Here is an 18,373-nt window from a genome sequence, read left to right as displayed (position 1 = left end):
AGGCAGAAACTTCAGCTGTAAACCACCAAACAATTGATAACTGCACGGACACCACGCTGTCTTAGCTCCTTAACAATAAATCCATTTTTATAATGGCCAACATGGTCCCCCTTGATGGTTGAGAGTTGTGGTTCAATTTCTCTTAACCTTTTCAGGGATCACTGTAAACGTAAAAATTTCCCTTCCTACAGTGATATTCCACTTGTTTAATTTAACCTTGAGTTCTTCTTGCAGTGCCTCATGATCCACAATTCTTTTAGTAATTCTTTTATCCTGCTTTTGCACCTTTTCAAGTTCTACTTCATGCTGGATCAATTCTTTGTTCAATTATGTTCTTTTATTATTGAATTTTATGTAGTCATCGGATGTGATGCTTTTCTACCTGCATCATTTTTGCTTCTAATATCACACTGGCTATTTCCATGATTTAAAAAAAAAAAAAAAAAAAAAAAAGTAAACGAGCACTACAGCAATAAGTTACTTTAATAAAATACGATAACAGAGCTTTCAGATACAGTACTCCATCAGTACACAATACATAGTTAAAAAGCAATTAAATATAAAAATTAATTGATCACATAATGTTATACAGCCAATAAACTTTAACAAACAATAAAACAGTTATTCCAAACACATTTGCTTTTGTTTTAAGACTGGTTTTAAAGAAACCATCTTATTAATGCCTGGTAAAGGATCAGCATTAAAACACAAAATCCATTCATAGTCTTTCAGTTCCAGTCTGTTCATATCCCCGCTCCCAATATTTTTAAAAAGTATTTCCATAACTGTAAATGTAAAAAGATGGCCATTCCCATTTTCTTTTTAATGAGCTAAGGAAGTAGTCATAATACCTCTTGTCATTTATGATCTGTGTTCCACTATTCTTTCTTTCAGTTTTCAAGTTGACTTTCCAGTATAACAACTGGGACATTATTTTACATGTTGCGAAATACACAATATTAGTGGAATTACAGTTAGCAGAACAGGAGCACATATATTGTTTACCATTAACCAGGTGTGTAAAACAAATCTCTGAATTCGTCTCACAACTTGAACACTTATAACCTGGAGTTATCCCTATTTTAGATTTAAATTGTTTATGATGCAAGAAGTCTTTATACCATAGACACCTTTTTAGACTAATACAATTCCTATATGAAAACCTAGGTACATTCCCTATATATTCATCCATATTTCATTGAATCTGTTTAACTATTCCCTGCCCTGTTACTGCAGTGCTGTATGGTTTGCCCAAGATACACAAGTGTTTGGACAATCCACCCATGAGACCAGTGTTCTCAGGAAGGAGATGGGTAACCGAACCCATATATCCATTTCTTGCAAAATGTCTTGAGTGGATATCTAATGCAAGTTAGAAGTTTTATTAAGGGGACACAGGACTTCTTAACTCAGTTGTGTGCTTGATATAATGAAAGTAATCATGGAAATTTTATTTTCGTAATGCTTTGTATAGTATCTCTATTCACTGTAATTTCTACAGAATATGGGATTTGTGCTATTAGATAATTTTTAAATGAAAAGGTAGAATTAGTGGAAGGGAAGCTGAAACGATCTGTGAGCTTTTACAACTTGTACTTCATAATAATGTTTTTATATTCAGTAGTAAGTTCTACCATTAAATAGTGGGTGTTGCAGTGGGCACCCCCACTCCCAACACATACGCTTATCTTGTATTAAAGAAGTGGGAAAATCTTGTAATATTTAATGGCCCATACATCTATACATCCAAATTTTTTTTCAAAACATTTGTTGATTACATCTTTTTTGTATGAATGGGTAATGAAGCTGACCTACTGAATTTTGTCATTTTTTTGAATACCACTACTGAAGTTCAAAATAACTTGTTCTAGAACTAAAATTGTCGTTTTCGTATCCTGCCTTCATTCTTACAAGGATGAGTTCGGATCTGGTCCTCTGATTCTACTCTGCCTTGTATACAAGCTTGAGGTCTTCCACTAGCACGTGGCTAAACCTTATCCCAACATGCACTAGGAAAACTTCCCCAGATCTCATTTGCCATTAAGATTGGGTGCTCTTTCTTCTGTCTCTGGCCAAGTATTCTCTTCATTATTATTACTGTTGTGGAAATTGCCTACTCCTAGCTATTTTTGATACTAGATAATTAGTTCAATGGTTAGTTGTTTCCGCTTTGTTCTGCTGTTGGCCATTGTCTCCTGCCTAGGCCTTATTTTTCCCTATCTCGGCCTCCACCTTGACACTTTTAAGCCCAATTTAATTAGAGGGCTCTTCCTACCTTTCCTTTTTCGGTTTTAAAATTTGTTTAGGACAGTTCGTTTAAATTAGAGAATTGTTCTACCCTTAGGCCATTTAAGTTACAGGGCTTTCCCCTTCCTCTAGTCTTCTGGGCATAGCCCGTTTAAGTTAGAGGGCTGTGCCCTCCTCTTCCCCTTCCTTACTGTACTAGTTTATTGTTTAAACTTTATTGTGGTTGCTGCTGCTGTTACTGTTAAAAAAATAAATAAATAAATAAACGGTTCTAATTTTTTTCTCGTATTACTGTTCCTTGTTCAGCATGTCTTCTAAAGAGTTGAAACCTTCTGGTTTCAAGAAATTTGGAAAATGTCCCTAACTGAAAGTCACACTGTTTGTGTCTAATGCCTAGGAGCAGTCCATCTCTAGGACTCTTGTTCCATTTGTCATTCTTTTAATCACAGAGCTCTCCTGGCAAGGGAAAACAAACTGATACTAAGAGGTCTCACCCCTTCTCCAAAGAAGTACATGAATGTCTGGGTTCTTCAAAGTCTGACCAGTCTCCTCCTTCGAGATCTGATAAGCCTGGGAAGAAATATTCCTCTTCAGTGCTCGATCAGAGCCTTCTAAAAAGATTACAAAATTGTCGACACTGGATATGAAGGCTGTCCGATCCGAAAAATCTACTTCTCCGGCACCATCATTCTCTGTGTCAGTGGAGTTTGAGTTGTTGAGCTGGTCCCTTGCCTTGGAGCCGTTCTCCCCCTACTCTCAGATTGCCATTCTCAAGTCTTAAAAATCTCCAGCCCCCTACACTTGGTCTTCCAGATCCTATCCCACGATGACGTGGATAGAGTGGCACTGAGGATATTGAAGACACTGGAGCTGGCCAGACTGTTATCGGATCCAACCCCAAGGGCTTCGGATCTGACCACGTCCTCCCTGTCTACTTCAATTCCTCTTCTGATCCAGCCTCAGACTTTGGAGCCAGATGTCCAGAGCTGATATTGGTGGAACACCAGACACCTATTATAGAATCTCTGTGCCCGACCATTGCGCCAATGTCCTCTGCTCCATCGGAACTCAAGTATTCTAGGAGCTGACGCACTCCGGTCAGATCCAGGAAGAGGAGTCTGATCCAGTCTGATCTCTCAGGCCATCAGCTCGGTTGAGCTCGGCTCCTACCTCAGCCTTGGAGCCATCATCCTTGATTCCAGGGGTTCCTTTGGCTTCTCCAGATCCAAGGACTTCCTCGGATCAGAGATGGGGGGCTTTTGAGGTGATGACGAGAGTGCTGTCTCCACAGGCAGTCCCACTGTCATCTCAAGAAGTTCTTCCCCCAAAAGCACTGGTGTCCGTCTCTATACCCTTGCATCCACAGGGATGCGGAGATCCTAGGCCCCAGGATGCCCCACAGGGCACTCTTCTGAAACCTCTCCAGAGTACCCCTCTGAAGAGGTCCCTCGGACGAGGTTATGTAAGAGGAAGCATTTAGATTCCCCAGAGGAGTCCATCACGTCTAATATAGACCTTGATGAAGCTGAAGGGTCCCCATGGTCACCTCCTGATTAAAGAGGCGGCTAGAAGTCCACCAACCCTTTGGCAGAGGAGTACATGTACCTGAAGGCCTTTGGATCTGGACCTTCCTCCACTTGGGTGTCTCCACCTTTCGGTGACCTTGTGTATCTAGTCTCTTGAAAGGTGTGGGAGTCTCCAGATTCAGTGGAACCCATTCCTCGGAGGTCAAATAAATTCATTATGTCCCCCTCAGACAAAACCTTTTTAACTAAGGGGAGTCCCAGTAGATACTATGGTGGTGACAGCAGCCACCAAGAAGGAAACTCTGAGACATCTTCTGTTCGTCCACCGGGCAAGGAGTCTCGTGCGATGGACAGATATGGAAAGTGCATTTTTTCCTCAGTGACTTTTGATCTCAGATCGCTGAATTACCTAACCCATTTTACTAGATTGCAGAGAGATCTCCTGAAGGACTTAGGAGATACTCTCAAAGGTTCAGTAGCTGAAAGAATTTCTGATGGTTTCCTCCAGGCTCTCTACCTTAATGAGACTGATTTCTTATGCAGCGGATGGAGCGAGTAGATCAGCGGGCTCAGGAATTTCACTAAGGAGACACTCTTAGATGCACTTGTGTGACTTCACGGAGCCCTTTAAATCTTCATGTGTGAACATCCCATTTGATGGCTCGTCCCTGTTCTGGCCTAAAGTCAAGGACACACTAACCAGGTGTGAGCAAAGAGGAGAGAGACTCTACCGTAGGAGTCCGTTTTTTTCCCTACCTACCATATCATATCCCAGAGGTCAGAAGGGAAGTGGGAAAATGTGATTTCTAAAATTTGAAAGTTTTCCAAGGCACACGTGGTGATACTTGTTCCAGGGGCAGAGTAATAGAAGAAGCAGACCACGTGGCAGAGGAGGTCCGCAGAATCAAGGCAACAGAGACTTTCTTTGGTATGCCCTTCCAGCACTCCTGAAAGGAGGCCCCCCTATCCATCTCTAGAGGCAGTCGGTGGCCGTTTTTCTCTGTACCCAGAAACCTGGCAACTAATAAAAGACAAATGGGTACAAAGCATCATATCCATAGGTTACTCCATATCCTTTTCCTTCCCTGTCCCAAACATACAAAAGATCCCAGACGTTCCACCCAGTCAAAGGGAGCAGGCAACGTTCGAAATTCAAAAGTTGCTAGACAGAGTCATCCAGACACTCCCCGCAGACCAGATAGGATCTGAAACTTAAGATTCTTTTTAGTTCTAAAGAAAACAGGGGACTGAAGACCATTTCTGGATCTCTGCAACCTGAACAAATCAGTAAGAAAGTGCAAGTTCTGGATGGTAACACTGCAGTCGATACTCCCTTTTCTGGGACAAGACAATTGGATGTGCTCAATAGACCTCCAGGATGCATATTGCCACATAAATGGACAGGCGATTCAATCAACCCCTGCACTTTCGGCTGGGAGCCAGTCAATACCAGTTTCAAGCTCTGCCCTTTGGCCTCACTACAGCCTTCTGTGTGTTCACCAAATGTATGGCAGTAGTCATGGCCCACTTGAGACGCCTAGGATTCAGGGTGTTTCCATTACTTAGATGACTGGCTCCTAACCGCCACCACCCAGCATCTACTAATAAAAACGAGGGACACCATCTTGCAGCTCTGCTGTCACCTAGGAATTGCAATAAACTACGAGAAATCTGACTTGCTGCCTTCTCGGCGTGTCATTTTTATAGGGGCAGAACTGGATACTACAAGTATGATGGCCAAACTTCCTTCAGAAAGAGTGCAGGTTCTACGACGTCAGGCTCTAAATCTTCTTGCAAAGAAAAAAGCACAAGCAAGGACAGTCCTAAAAGTTTTGGGGACCATGGCAGCGGCAGTAACCTTGATCCCATTAGCACGTCTGCACATAATTCTTCAGGGGCTGCTGTCTACTCAGTAGTCAGTGCGGGAACTGCCTATGTTCCACAAAATATTGATAACAGAATCTTGCAAGAAAGACCTTCGTTGGTGGCTTTACTCTACTCATGTGACACTAGGTTGAGCATTTGTATTTCCCCAACCATTAGCCGCAGTGACCACGGATGCCTGTCTGGGGGGGGTTATCTGGGAAAGACAGTCCAAGGCATTTGGCAGGATCACAAGGCTAATTTGCACATCAGTGTCCTAGACATGAGACCAGTGCTTCTGGCATTGCAAGCATTCCAGGACACTGTTCCGCTAGGTCTTATTGGAGTGCAGACAGACAACAACATGTCAGTTGTATGGTACATAAACAAGGAGGAACCAGATCTTTACCCACTTTTTCCGAGAGGCCCTGAGAGCATGGCAATGGGTGACCACCTCTCAATGATTTCTGATAGCAGCACACATCCCGGGGAAATCCAGCGTGATAGCAGACAGACTCAGCAGAACAATTCTGATGCCTCATGAGTGGTCCCTAAAACAGGAAGTAGTGGAAAAGATTTTCTGCAAATGGAGCCGGCCTTCTTGCGACCATATTGCTACATCCATGAATGCCAAATGCAGCAGCTACATTGCCCTTATTCCCCCTCCAGGGGAGTCACCAAGGGATGCACATGTTCATGATTGGCCCTTGGATCTCCTCTACGATTTTCCTCCCTTCCCGTTAATACCCAAAGTTCTGCCGCAAGCCAATTGCTTGGGAAAGGTCTTTATACTCATCACCCCATATTGGCCTCGTCGAATCTGGTTCTCCTTCCTGTGGCCTTATCTTCAGGAGGAGCCTGGATTCTGGACCTTGTTCCAGACCTTCTGACCCATGCATCAGGAATGCTGATCCCCTCCCCTTCAGACCCTCAAATTGACAGCTTGGCTGCTCTGATTCCAACCATAGCCAGGTTTCCTAACCTTTCTTTATCAGTTAAACACATCCTAATACCTTTTCATAAGGCTTCAACAAGAAAGATATAATGACGTAAATGGGAGTGTGTCTCATTATAGAAGTCTCATAATCATATTGATCCTTTTTCTGACCCAGTAAATTCTATACTAGAATTCCTGGTGAAACTGTTCAGTGAAGGTGCAGCTTACCATTACAGTTCAGCTAGCAGCGATATCCAGTTTCCATTGAGGTGAATTAGGCCTCAATAGTATGTCTCACAAACTATGTAAAGCCTTTCTTAAAGGTACCTTGTTGTTAAGACCACTATCAAAGACCCTCCTGCACCATGGGACCTAATTTTTGTCTTCTCCCGTTTAATTTTTTCCCCGTTAGAGCCCGCATCATCTTATGAACTCAAATTCTTGACATTGAAAACTATTCTCTTGATAGCAATTACCTCTGCTAGAAGAATGTCAGAGCTGCTAAACTGGTCAATAAAGCCTCCCACTTGCTGTTCCATAGAGATAGAGAGATGGTCTCATTACGAACAAACACTTCCTTTTTGCCAAAGGTATGTTCAGAATCAAATTTGAAGCAATTCATAGAGCTGCCAGTTTTTTTATCCAAATTACAAGAATAAGGCAGAATGCATATTACACTAACTGGATGTGCACAATTACATTTCTACTTGCACAGGACTAAGAACTTCAGAAAATCTGACCAAGTATTTATATCCTTCTCCGATTCAAAGAAAGGTACTCCAGTTTCTAAAGTGAGTATTTCAAAATGGCTTTCATTTTGCATAACCTTCATCTGTAAATCTCAGAACAGGGATTTTCCCCATAAAGTTAAAGGCCACTCTACAAGAGCCATTGCAACCTCTTCACCTTTATGGCTAGACTAGCAATTTATACCATTTGTGCTACAGCAACATGGGCAAGACCACATTCCTTTATCACTCATTACAAAGTCAACAGGGCCTCTTTTGGTTCCACAATTCTGATGAATATTCTCTCTTGAGCCACCCAAGTAAGATGGTGCTAGGGACAGTGTGTCCCATCCTGCTAAGAATAAAGGCAAGATAGGACAACAACACACAAAGAAGTTATGTACTCACCATAACGTTCTGTGTGTGTTGCCCATCTCCACCTTCATTCTTTCATCCCGCCCTCCTTCCCCCAGCCTTTTTACTCCTGGGAAGACAGAGTTGGTATAATTGGATATCGTTGCCCTCTGACCTTCTTTATTGCTTTCTAAGTTATTAAACTACTTTTGTTTTGTATTCTCTTATAACTGCAACAAGATCTAGGGAGTTTTCGTAGTGCATGCTAGGATAGGGTTTAGCCACGAGCTAGTGGAAGACCTCGAGCTTGTATACAAGGCAGTGTCAGATCAGAGGATTTGATCCAAACTTCTGCATAACAGGGGTCCAGGGAAGTAAATAGTGTGGGAAGAAATAGCCAGGGAATTGCTATGGCTAGGCTTATTTGTGCCCTAGGGCCGATAGCCTAGTAACAACCTATGAACCCATCCTGGTAAGAATGAAGGTGAAGATGGACAACACACATGGAACGTTATGGTGAGTACATAACTTTTTTTTTTAGATGCTGAACTTTCTTTTAGCGAGTCAGGTATGCACACTAATTTGTATAAGAAGCCCATTCATAGAAATAAATATTTACATATAAGTAGCATGCATGCTCAACACATTTTAAATGGAATGTAAAGGGACAGTATATACAAACAAGTAAATTAAATACAGAGTATGATAAATGTTTTCATTAGATGCAGGATCATAAATGACAAGAGGTATTATGACTACTTTCTTAGCTCAACATCAAAAAGAAAATGGGAATGGCCATCTTTTTGCATTTACAGTTATTAAAATGCTTTTTAAAAATGTTAGGGGTGGGGATATGAACAACAGACTGGAACGGAAAGAGTATGAATGGATTTTGTTTTAATGCTGATCCTGTACCAGGTATTAATAAGATGGTTTCTTTAAAACCAGTCTTAAAACAAAAGCAAATTTGTTTGAAATAATTTTTATTGTTTGTGAATGTTTATTGGCTGTGTAATGTCACGTGATTAATTTTTATATTTAATTGTGTTTTAACTATGTACTGTGTACTGATGGATTGTATCCAAAAGCTCTACTAGTTTTTATTGTATTTTATTAAAGTAACTTAAAGCTGCAGTGCTAGTTTGCTTTTTTGTCGTTTATATTTTATTCTGCTCTGCTTTACCACGTTCATTCACTAATTTTACAATTTCCATGACTACACAACAGTAGTGCTCTGACGGTACTTTTCCTCCAGTGCAATGAGGTCCCAGTTTCCTTTGCGAGTTATGTTTTTTTTTTTTTTTTTTTGTTGTTGCTGCTGTTGGTTTTCTTCATCTTAGAAGTTTTTTCTTTCTCAAGCTACTCTTCAGACTCATTTTCCTTTGCGCCCTATGCATTTGACATTTAGTTTTCAGGAAATGGCTTTTTGTGTGTTTTTTAACTTCTCTTCCCAAGAGAGATAAAAGTAACTGTTTACTGGCATATGACTGTACGAGAAGTTCTCTCCTCATAGTTATTCTTGGAAAACTGTTTTCATGTAGAAGTAGAAATGTCTTGTACCCTGTAATGGGTTTTCATTTAAAGAACTTAGCGATGCAATTTTTATTTGCAATGCTTTTTTGAGGACATTGTCACTACTGAAATGTATTAAAAGTTTGTATTTATTACTGACCATCTGAGTGATGACATTTCTGTGTACTTTTCATGTCGCTCTGTATTCACTGATAGTATAATGAAAACTCAGTCAAATCAAATAATCTCTCATGTATTTTCTAATGATTTTTTTGTATGTTCAGTTTCACTTGAGTTCACTTTTGGAAACCTTCATGAGTCTGGATAGGTTTAATTATTTTTCTTGAATAAGCCACAAGAACATTCTGTGTTTGTTTTGTCACCCCACCCTGTAGATGTTTCTACTTTTATTGTGTTTCTAGATGTTTTTCTTTATGTGGAACTTCATACAATATCTAAACTAAATGTAAGTATTGCACTTTACATGTCTATAATGTACACTTGTGTGTGCATGCATCTAGATTACATACACACACGTCAATGTGTATGAATGCATTGAATAAATGTTCTTCATGGACATTGCTCTGTTATCTCAACTGGTTCTTGTACATTTATTACTTCACAGTATCTGAGGAATGTTCTCTGTATACTTTACTGTTGCGCCAAGAGTATAATTTTTGGTTTGCTTATGACACTATTTCCACTAGCTTTTTTGTCAACTTTCATTTGTAATATTCCATTTCATTTTGCCGATATTTTTGTCCTTATCATAGTTAACTCAGTTAATGTATGCAGGTGCTTTCATTTAGGCATACTTTTCATTTAATTTCTTAAAGTTCTGTCCGCTTGGTTAATTTTGCAGACTGGTCATCTGTTACATCTGTCCTTTTGTTAGGGAATTGCAGCTTAACCAGTGAAGAAAATGTACATCAACGCGAGATAAAATAGCTGTGTAAGTACTTGAGTCTATGTGCTCCAGCATGAGCCTTCATTATTCTTTTCCAGAGAAAGGAGGAGGATACTCATTTTGAAACAAAACTATAGAAGATGCAGGTAGGGCAGCATACAACACAAATAGTATGATTTACCTTTAATTACTTTTTTTCTCAAGGATGTACTGTAGTAGTAAGAATACTTGCCCCCAACCTGTACTTTCTCAACCTTTTAATGTTTAGAATCCACTTTTAAAACAAGTCCCTTAGTCATAAATACTAAGCCCTCATCTTTGTGCTGGCATATTTGATACAGCTGTTCGATATTGTAATGCTTGCGGATATCTGGGATTTGTCATCTTTGTTTCAGACCCTGGTCAGGCGCAAGTATCCTAACACACACATTAGTCACTTTAACAGCAACGTAACAGTCGGTTGTTAAATATTTTCCCTCAATGTACGTGTTCTGATTTTAACTATACAAGTGTTTTTAAATGGTTTGCTTATTACTTTTTCTGATTTTTAAGTTTAAAGTCTCAGTGACTGCAGCAAAACTGGTTTTTGGTCCCTTTTGGAAGTCAGAACCACCAAGATGAGAACCACTGACCTGGTATCTCAAGTAATAAATGCTTTATACATTAAACTGATATTTTACTGTTTTATATCAAGACAGAAAACATATTTTATTATTATTTTAGGAGCCTTGGTGTGCACTTTTCTAAAGTCAGATCCTTGACATTGGACACATGGGAGCCTGAATTGCTAAAGGTAATCTGTTTTTCATTTATACATTTAATAACATTTTGTTGATTTGTGTATATACGAGTCCAGCAGGGAATTTCAGTAGTAAAAAAAAAAAATAAAAAGTAGCAAAAAGAGCAGTATTTGTTTTCTTTTTGTATTCAGATCAGTTTTAGTGAGTGGGTGTTTCTCTGTTTTATTTGCTACTCTTACTCAGAGAAATTAAGTTTCCAAATGCAAGATCACTGGTCCCTCCAGTATGCTATACATCTTAGGAATGCTAAAGGCAAATGTTCATGACATGAATCTGTTTCCAACACTAAGACTATTAGTTTATTACTCTGCCTGTACAGGATTCATGAATAGACAGAAAACGTGGCCTCTAGTCAGTGTAGGCTGACTATTCACCTAGGTTGATTTCCATCAGATGTAGATTAGTTACTAAGTAAATATAAAAGTCTGCACATCTAACATGTTAGGCCCTTTAAACATGTTGGCTCACATGGTTTCTTGTCAGATCTCCATTTTAGACCAGATTCAAGAAAGTGTACAGTATATTCCTAAAAGTAGTGGTGCACACTTAATATCTTCCCAGCTGTTTTTCACATGTCAGAACTCTGCTTTTTATAGTAAGGACAATTGCTAGGAACAGATGCGTTACCAGGAGTCCATCCCAGTGGATGTGTTTTTCGTGTATTCCCCTTATGCTAACTTTAATTCAGTTATTTTTCTCCAACTACCTCATAGAGGAGTGTGCATGTACTTTGGACAGTTCGTACCATGATGTCGCACATCAGACCTTAGAACATTTCTAGCCCTTTTACTCATCAGATTTTATCTGCCACTGGCACATTTCAGATCTTGAGCTTGATGTTCATCATGAAAAAGTTTCCATGTACAAGTTATCACCATGGAAAACGTCCCATGTTATGCACATAAAAAGTATAAACTTTCAGAGTGTATATCTGACTGCCAAGTCTTGAATCAGGATATGTACCTGCTTAGCTCTACTGTCTGAAAGAGGCATTTGTGATGTGATGCACTGCCTTAAATTTCAACATTTTGACCTAGTCACCTGAAGATGAAGGGAATGGCATCTGTCTTTCCATATATCTTTTAAGATTGCAGTGGTTAACAGTGCCTAGGAGAAGTATTATTGGGAATGTCTGTTATGTGATTCCAGGCCTGTGCTACAGCACACTTAAAAGGTGAACAGTATATAGCAAAAATGAGTCACATTTTTGGGAAGATAAATTTGTACCTGAGCTAGTATATTGCTGTTTCTACATGATGGCATTTCCCCCACAACTAGCAAGGAAACTAGCTGCCTATCCTTAGCTGTCTGTGAAGACATTTGAGGGGTGTTAACTTGGCATGCACCTTGAGGGGTGTTTCCCATGTTGTCAGCACTCTACTTCCTTCAATGACTGGTCTGCACCCATGGAGCTGACCACTGAGTACTCCACGTAGTACTTAGTAGTTAACACTCAGGATTGAAAACTCACTTTCCCATGTCAGGTTGTGTCCAACAGGGTTGATGATCCTGATTGAGGCATGTGCACCAAGGTCTCCCTCATTTTGGCTTTCAGAGCAAACTGTTGATGCCAGACAGTTGTCAGATATGTCATGGGGAACTGACTTTAAGTGGAAGAACAATTCCTTATAATGAACAGGGAGTGATGCGTGTACCAGACTACCAAGGGACATAAAGGGGCATCTAGTATCCCTGCTTGATTGATCTTTGCATTTGTTGGGCATGACCCAAGTGTTGATGCTCTCTCACCTCTCCTTTAGTGCATGTATGTTGTTTGATCCCAGTTGTGTATTTAGCATGGGCCTGACCCCCCCCCCCCCCCCGTTCACCCGATTTTGACTGGAAGGTAGATTAACACATTGAAAGCTCTCTTTCCTACAACTCTTTCTCTGGAAGTGTGTCTGTTTTCTGTAGTAGTAATTAACAGTTAAGACATCAAAGAATCAGTAACATTAATTAATTAAAAAAGAAAAAAAAAATCAGTGTTTCAGCCTCACATCCTTCATAGGGATTAAAAAGAAATGCATGTAAGTAAGAGCACAACAAGTAGCAGGCGAGCAGGTACTGAAACAAATTAACTTTTCATATGTTTGCAGGAAATTCTGTATTTCATGCAGTTGGGTGGAGTGTGAGCAGCATAATGAATAAGGCATCTTTCTTAAAACACCCACTTTCAGACAAATTTGAATCAAATGTTTGAATACCAAATCATAGTGAAATGCTAACCTCCATCCTGACACAAAGAACAGTATTGTGCTAGTTGATTGTGGCTACCTTTGTTCCCCATATTCCTGGAGTATTGTCTTAGTTTAAAGTTGAATTTTCTTTTCGTCCCACGTTTGGTGATTTAAAGGTTGAGAGAAAATACATTGTAAATTGTAAGTTAATAGAAAATGACCACTGTTTGTAAAAGAAATTTAAGTATACTAAAAAGATAGTAAACTTGCCTTTCGTACAAAAGAGTATTGACATATAAAGTTGCAAACTTATTTCTGTGATAAGGTAGTTCCATTTGAATAGTTTTCAAAAGAAGGTTAAAGAATGTGACAGTAGATCATTTTAAAGCAAGTCTAGATAATGTGTATAATTATAAAAAGTTCATAATTAATTATTGGGACTTTTAGGCAGGCTGTTACAGACTTTAATCCTTTCCAGTGTTTTCAACATGAACTTGATGGTCTTTGTAACACTGACAGAGTGAAGTGATAGACTACATTTTCTTGCATTTGTCTGAATATCATTTAGTGACAGGTTGCAAAAGCAGCACTGATCATATGGAATCCTGCCACACACACACAACGTGAGACATAGTATTGTGTTGTCTTAGAGTAGCTATGAGCTAATAAAGTTGCTTAACTGCGACCTTTAGAAAATGAGATGTTTTTTAGTACAGTATCTTGTGTCAATATGTGCCAGTATAGTTTTAACAATAGAAATTGGCTAGCTGAACATATTTAACAAAATAAAATTGATTTGCTCTAAATGCATTAATTTTACCGTTTCTGATATTACAGTAAGAGCCGTTTATTTACAGCTTTATCTCCAATGAGCATATTAGGTATCAGATTGATTATAATCCCAAATTATGTAGTTGTTGCTCACTTGACCTCAGAAATGTGGATGACCTGTGCTCCTACCCAGGCACTGCTCAGCCTGGATCTAGGAGAGGTTCTCTGTTGCCCTTTTTGTTAAGGGAAGGTGACTCAGAAGACCAAGATACCTTCATCTCAAAGATGGATAAAGGGATAAGGACACTGGGAAGCTATCCTTTGTATAGTTCCCCCAGCTTACTCCATTTGTTCTGTGGAGAAATGCTGTGTCCTTCATAGTGTTGTCTCCTTGCCTTCTGTCTGTAAATGTCTGGAGTGTTTGAGTAGGGAGGAGGATGATCCTTTGCTATCACACCAGTGGAGCCTGTTTTCAGCTTGGCTACAGCTCAGTAATACTGCCTGTTCTGAAGAAGTGTATACCCTGTACTGTTCCCAAACATGGTATCCTTTGCATTCTCTTTGATCCAGCATAGATCCCAGCGATCACTGCACCTTTGCCGCCTTACCTTTTCAAAGTGTAAAGAATTAGATGTGGTGACCAAGAGGGTTGTGTCCTCTTCCACGTCAGATGCTTGGATCCCTCGGTAATGTGTTTCTTCTGTCTGTATTTTAGTCTTTCCTTGATGATCATTTACTGGAGAAGCTTTCAGTCTTCCCTGATTCTGGGTCTAACAAAGAGCTTATGATTATCTCTTGACACAGCTTTTATAGTGTGTAGATCTGTGGTCTGCTGCAATATTTACTATGCAGATTATATATAGGAGTCTTATGGGTCTGACATGATTTAGGCTGTTCATTCTTTAAGGATGAGATTATAGGCAAACCATCCTGGACAACCCCTTTCTGAGGAAAGGTCCTGTCTAGGCAGTTCTTCCATTGTTTTGTTGAAGATTCCAGAAGAAGAAAGTGGTCCATTACTATTCTGGAGAGTCTGTCTTATTCCCCCTTGTTCCCTTTGTATTCCAGACTAAACCATCTTATAGAAGGGGCCCCCTCACAGACTGAGTAAGGCTAGGGATGGCCAGTATTTCTTGCCCAGATGGCTTTTATTAAGCTAAGATTATAGATGCCCCTCTTTCTGTTTTTACAGCTAATCCATTTTGTGATATTTAGTGTCATAAGTTCATACTGCCTGTGGAGAGGAATGGTGCTGGTCTAGCAGTGAGTTATAGACAAGAGGCATCACTTGCTTAGCTGTCATCCCTGAATAACTGCATGCACTAAAACCCTTGAGCTGTACTTGCAGTCATCTCATGGAACTGAGTATCTAGGAGTATTGGGTTTCCATTTTTCTGGGCATAGGGCATCCCAATGATCAACATGCTTTCCTCTTAGAGTACATTGCTCCCCCTCATCTTCTCTTTGCAGCAAGGTGGGAGAGAGTTGTTGCATTCTCACTGCCTCAGTGGTGGAAATTCCTCTACACCTTCCTACCATTCCCACTTATTCTGTTCCTGATTACAAGATTCAAAGAAGAAGAAACAAAATTTACCCTCTTTGTCCATTATTGGCAGGAAGAGGTGTGATTTTAGGCTGTCAGAAACCTGGTATTACACAGAAAGCTCTCTCATATATTCCAGGGAAAACCCAAATGATTGGGAACAGTGTCTGATTCCACCTCGGGTACAGCTTCTGGTTTATATCTCGTGATCTGCTGCTTTGTGAAGTTTGAGAGGTGTTTGAAGTTGCCAAGAAGTTGTGTGCTGTATTCTGGTAAACTAAGGATATCCTCTATTTGGGGAAGGAGGAAAAGGTATCCTGTTACAACCATTCTTTTATCTTGCAAATTTTTTTTTAACACATCTGTATTGGATTATTTGTGATGCAGTCAAATTTACATTTATACAAAAGTAATCAAACTGTATTAAATTAACATTTACAAGGATTATACTTGCCATATATTGCTATACATCATATAACATAAGCAACATTACACTATTCAATTCCTGCCCCCCCATTCTAAACAAGAAACAGCTTTATTAAACCATCTCTTACAACATAAGCAACCATACATTTATATAAATGAAAACAAACCACACCGACACAATCCTAGTTGCAAACATTTTATATCACAATCCACGCTAACACACACAGTTGCAAACGTTATACATCACTTAGAAGCTACCCAATCATTTTCAGTCAAACATTATATAGCTCATTTAAGTCCTGCCTTCTTTTAAACCTTACTCATCCTCTGTATTGTTCCCACAGTTCCCATTTTTTCCTATGTAGTTTAATCCTATCCTTTTCTAAATATGTCAGTTCCAGTTGTCTCTTACTATATTCATTGCTTCTAGTATAGCCGGTTTAGATTTTGATTTCCATTTTCTAGTAATTGCTTTTTTGGCAGGCACCATGATTAGACACAGCAAAGCTATACCATGTCTAAGCAATTCTGATTCTGTATCATAGCTCAGAAAAATCATCTCCCTCATCAGACCAATGTGCCTACCCAGCATCTTCAACAGTGCATCCCGCAGGGCATCCTTAGTCTTCCAACCCATGGCACTCCCAGAAAATATGTTCCCAAGTACCTCAGTCTTCTGTCACACCTCCAACATTTGCTGTCTACCTGAGGAAATAAATTCTGGAGTCTACTTGGGGAATAAAAATATCTATGTTAACATTTCCAAGCAAAAATCTTAAATCTTCCAGATTTTGTTGCATATTTGGGAGACATACATATATCCTCCCATTATTTCTTTGTGAATTACTTATCCCGACTCTGTCTTCCCAATACTTTCTAACCTCCTCTGATTCTTAGTTATCACTCAATATTTCATATGCTTTACTAATTATTCCTTTTTTAATGGCAGCTTCTGTGCTAGATTCTATTAAAAACTCCACCCGTGCTGGTCTTTCATTTAGGACTCCCCTATTTCATTCTCTTTGCCTATACTCTGATATCAATCCTTGCTAGGGAAAGCAATCTTTAACCTGCAGGCCAAATAAATTCTTGACAGCCTCCTAGTCTATTACCTTTCCCTGTCTAGTTATTTCTTCCCTATACGTTGGTTCCCTTGCCAGTTTTCTCCAGTAAATTCCAGCCCCCTCTTGCCTATTGTCTATATCCCTAATTGCATTCTGACCTAACGAGTACCTGTATGTTTTGGAGCCCAAGTTATTCCACAGTCATTGTATGTTTTAGTTATTTGTGCTGATTCTGGCATTCAGGAGTGAGAGGACTGTGGTCCAGTACCTGTTGTTTAGACAGTTCGTCAGTGGGGCTTTTGCATAGCCATCCAGCTTTGGAGGTCTTTTCTCCTCATTCTGACTTGAGTTTCATGATCAGCAGCCCTGCTTATCTGCATTTCAAACCTTTTGATCTGATGTCAATTTTCATTCATTCTTTCCTCAACCAGTGGAGCTCTGATCCAACTCAGCCATTTTTCTATCTCACAGCCGCCATAAAAAAAACTCTTGAGCTCCCTTCCTACCCATAATGCTGTAAGCCCATCTAAACCCAAGCTCCCTCAGATCGTTTGCCACTTTCACTCTTAGGCGTGTTTTCCCTGGCTGTAGAGCTAATATTGAGATATGTTTTCTGTCTTCTATAGCTACAATATAACCTTCTGTTAATTTTGTGTGTGTATAGTGTCGCATTTCCTTTCCTACTCCTTTACACACTAGAGTACTTTCCGATTACCATCCTTGGTATTCTTAAAATAACATAGTTTATATTCCCCTTTGTCTATTCTCCTAAGATATATATTTTTTCATCTTTCTATAGTTAGTAGGTGCTTGCATGCTGTTTTGTTGTGATTGTGTGCGCCATCCTCTGGTTTAGTCAGTATGTCTGAAAAAGGATTTAAAAAGTGTGACCAATGTGGGCACAAAATCCCACTCTTGGACTCCCACTGATTGTATACTGTTTGGGCCCTGCCCATTTGGACTCAATGTTCTGTATGTGTTGGATTCAACCCCAGAGCTCGTACAGAGAAGCAGAACAAACTTATTGTGGAGGGAGTTCTTCCTACTCCTTTTTTGACTGCTGTTGCTGGGGTTCAGTCACCTGCTTCTAAAATGACTCGGCAGCTTCCACTTCCTCGGAACCAAGGAAGAAAAAGCAGAAGTCAGATCCAACTGTATCTGGGACCCAACCTCCTTCAGAGCCAATTAAGTTGGTGCCTGCGGCTGTTCCTTAGGATCTTTGGGTTCTTCATATCAGATTGTTTCGGATCTGAGGCCTCTGCCTTATGCTGTCTACTCCTTAAGTGTGGACCCAGTGCCATTTAGGGGTGTCATCGCATTTTTTTTTTTTTTTTAGAGTGGCTCTCCTAAGTCACCGTTGGTGTACTCAATCTCTTCCAGAAGTCTCACAGAAGATGTGGAGAGGATGACGAGAAGATTCTTCACGGAGCATTTTCAGAATGGGAGCCTATCTCTTCAGATCAGGATCAATCTCCTTTCACTGCACCAATGAGGGTGGTTCCTCCTCTCACCCAACCT

General features: G+C 39.9%; 1 protein-coding gene across 1 annotated transcript in view; it reads left to right on the top strand.

Annotated features, from left to right (window-relative positions):
• The window catches only part of LOC122801280 (arf-GAP with coiled-coil, ANK repeat and PH domain-containing protein 2-like), a 2,104,317-nt gene that overhangs the window by 994,024 nt on the left and 1,091,920 nt on the right, over positions 1–18,373 (top strand). The window contains exon 15 of the mRNA XM_044070827.1: positions 10,798–10,867. Within this exon, the coding sequence (XP_043926762.1) occupies positions 10,798–10,867 (70 nt within the window). The remainder of the gene's footprint in view (positions 1–10,797; positions 10,868–18,373) is intronic.

Source organism: Protopterus annectens, chromosome 4.part1 (assembly GCF_019279795.1).
Source record: "Protopterus annectens isolate FY-2018-M chromosome 4.part1, PAN1.0, whole genome shotgun sequence".
NCBI classification, from domain to species: domain Eukaryota; kingdom Metazoa; phylum Chordata; order Ceratodontiformes; family Protopteridae; genus Protopterus; species Protopterus annectens.
The sequence above is the reverse complement of the archived record's forward strand: the minus strand, read 5'-3'. Positions and strand labels throughout refer to the sequence as shown.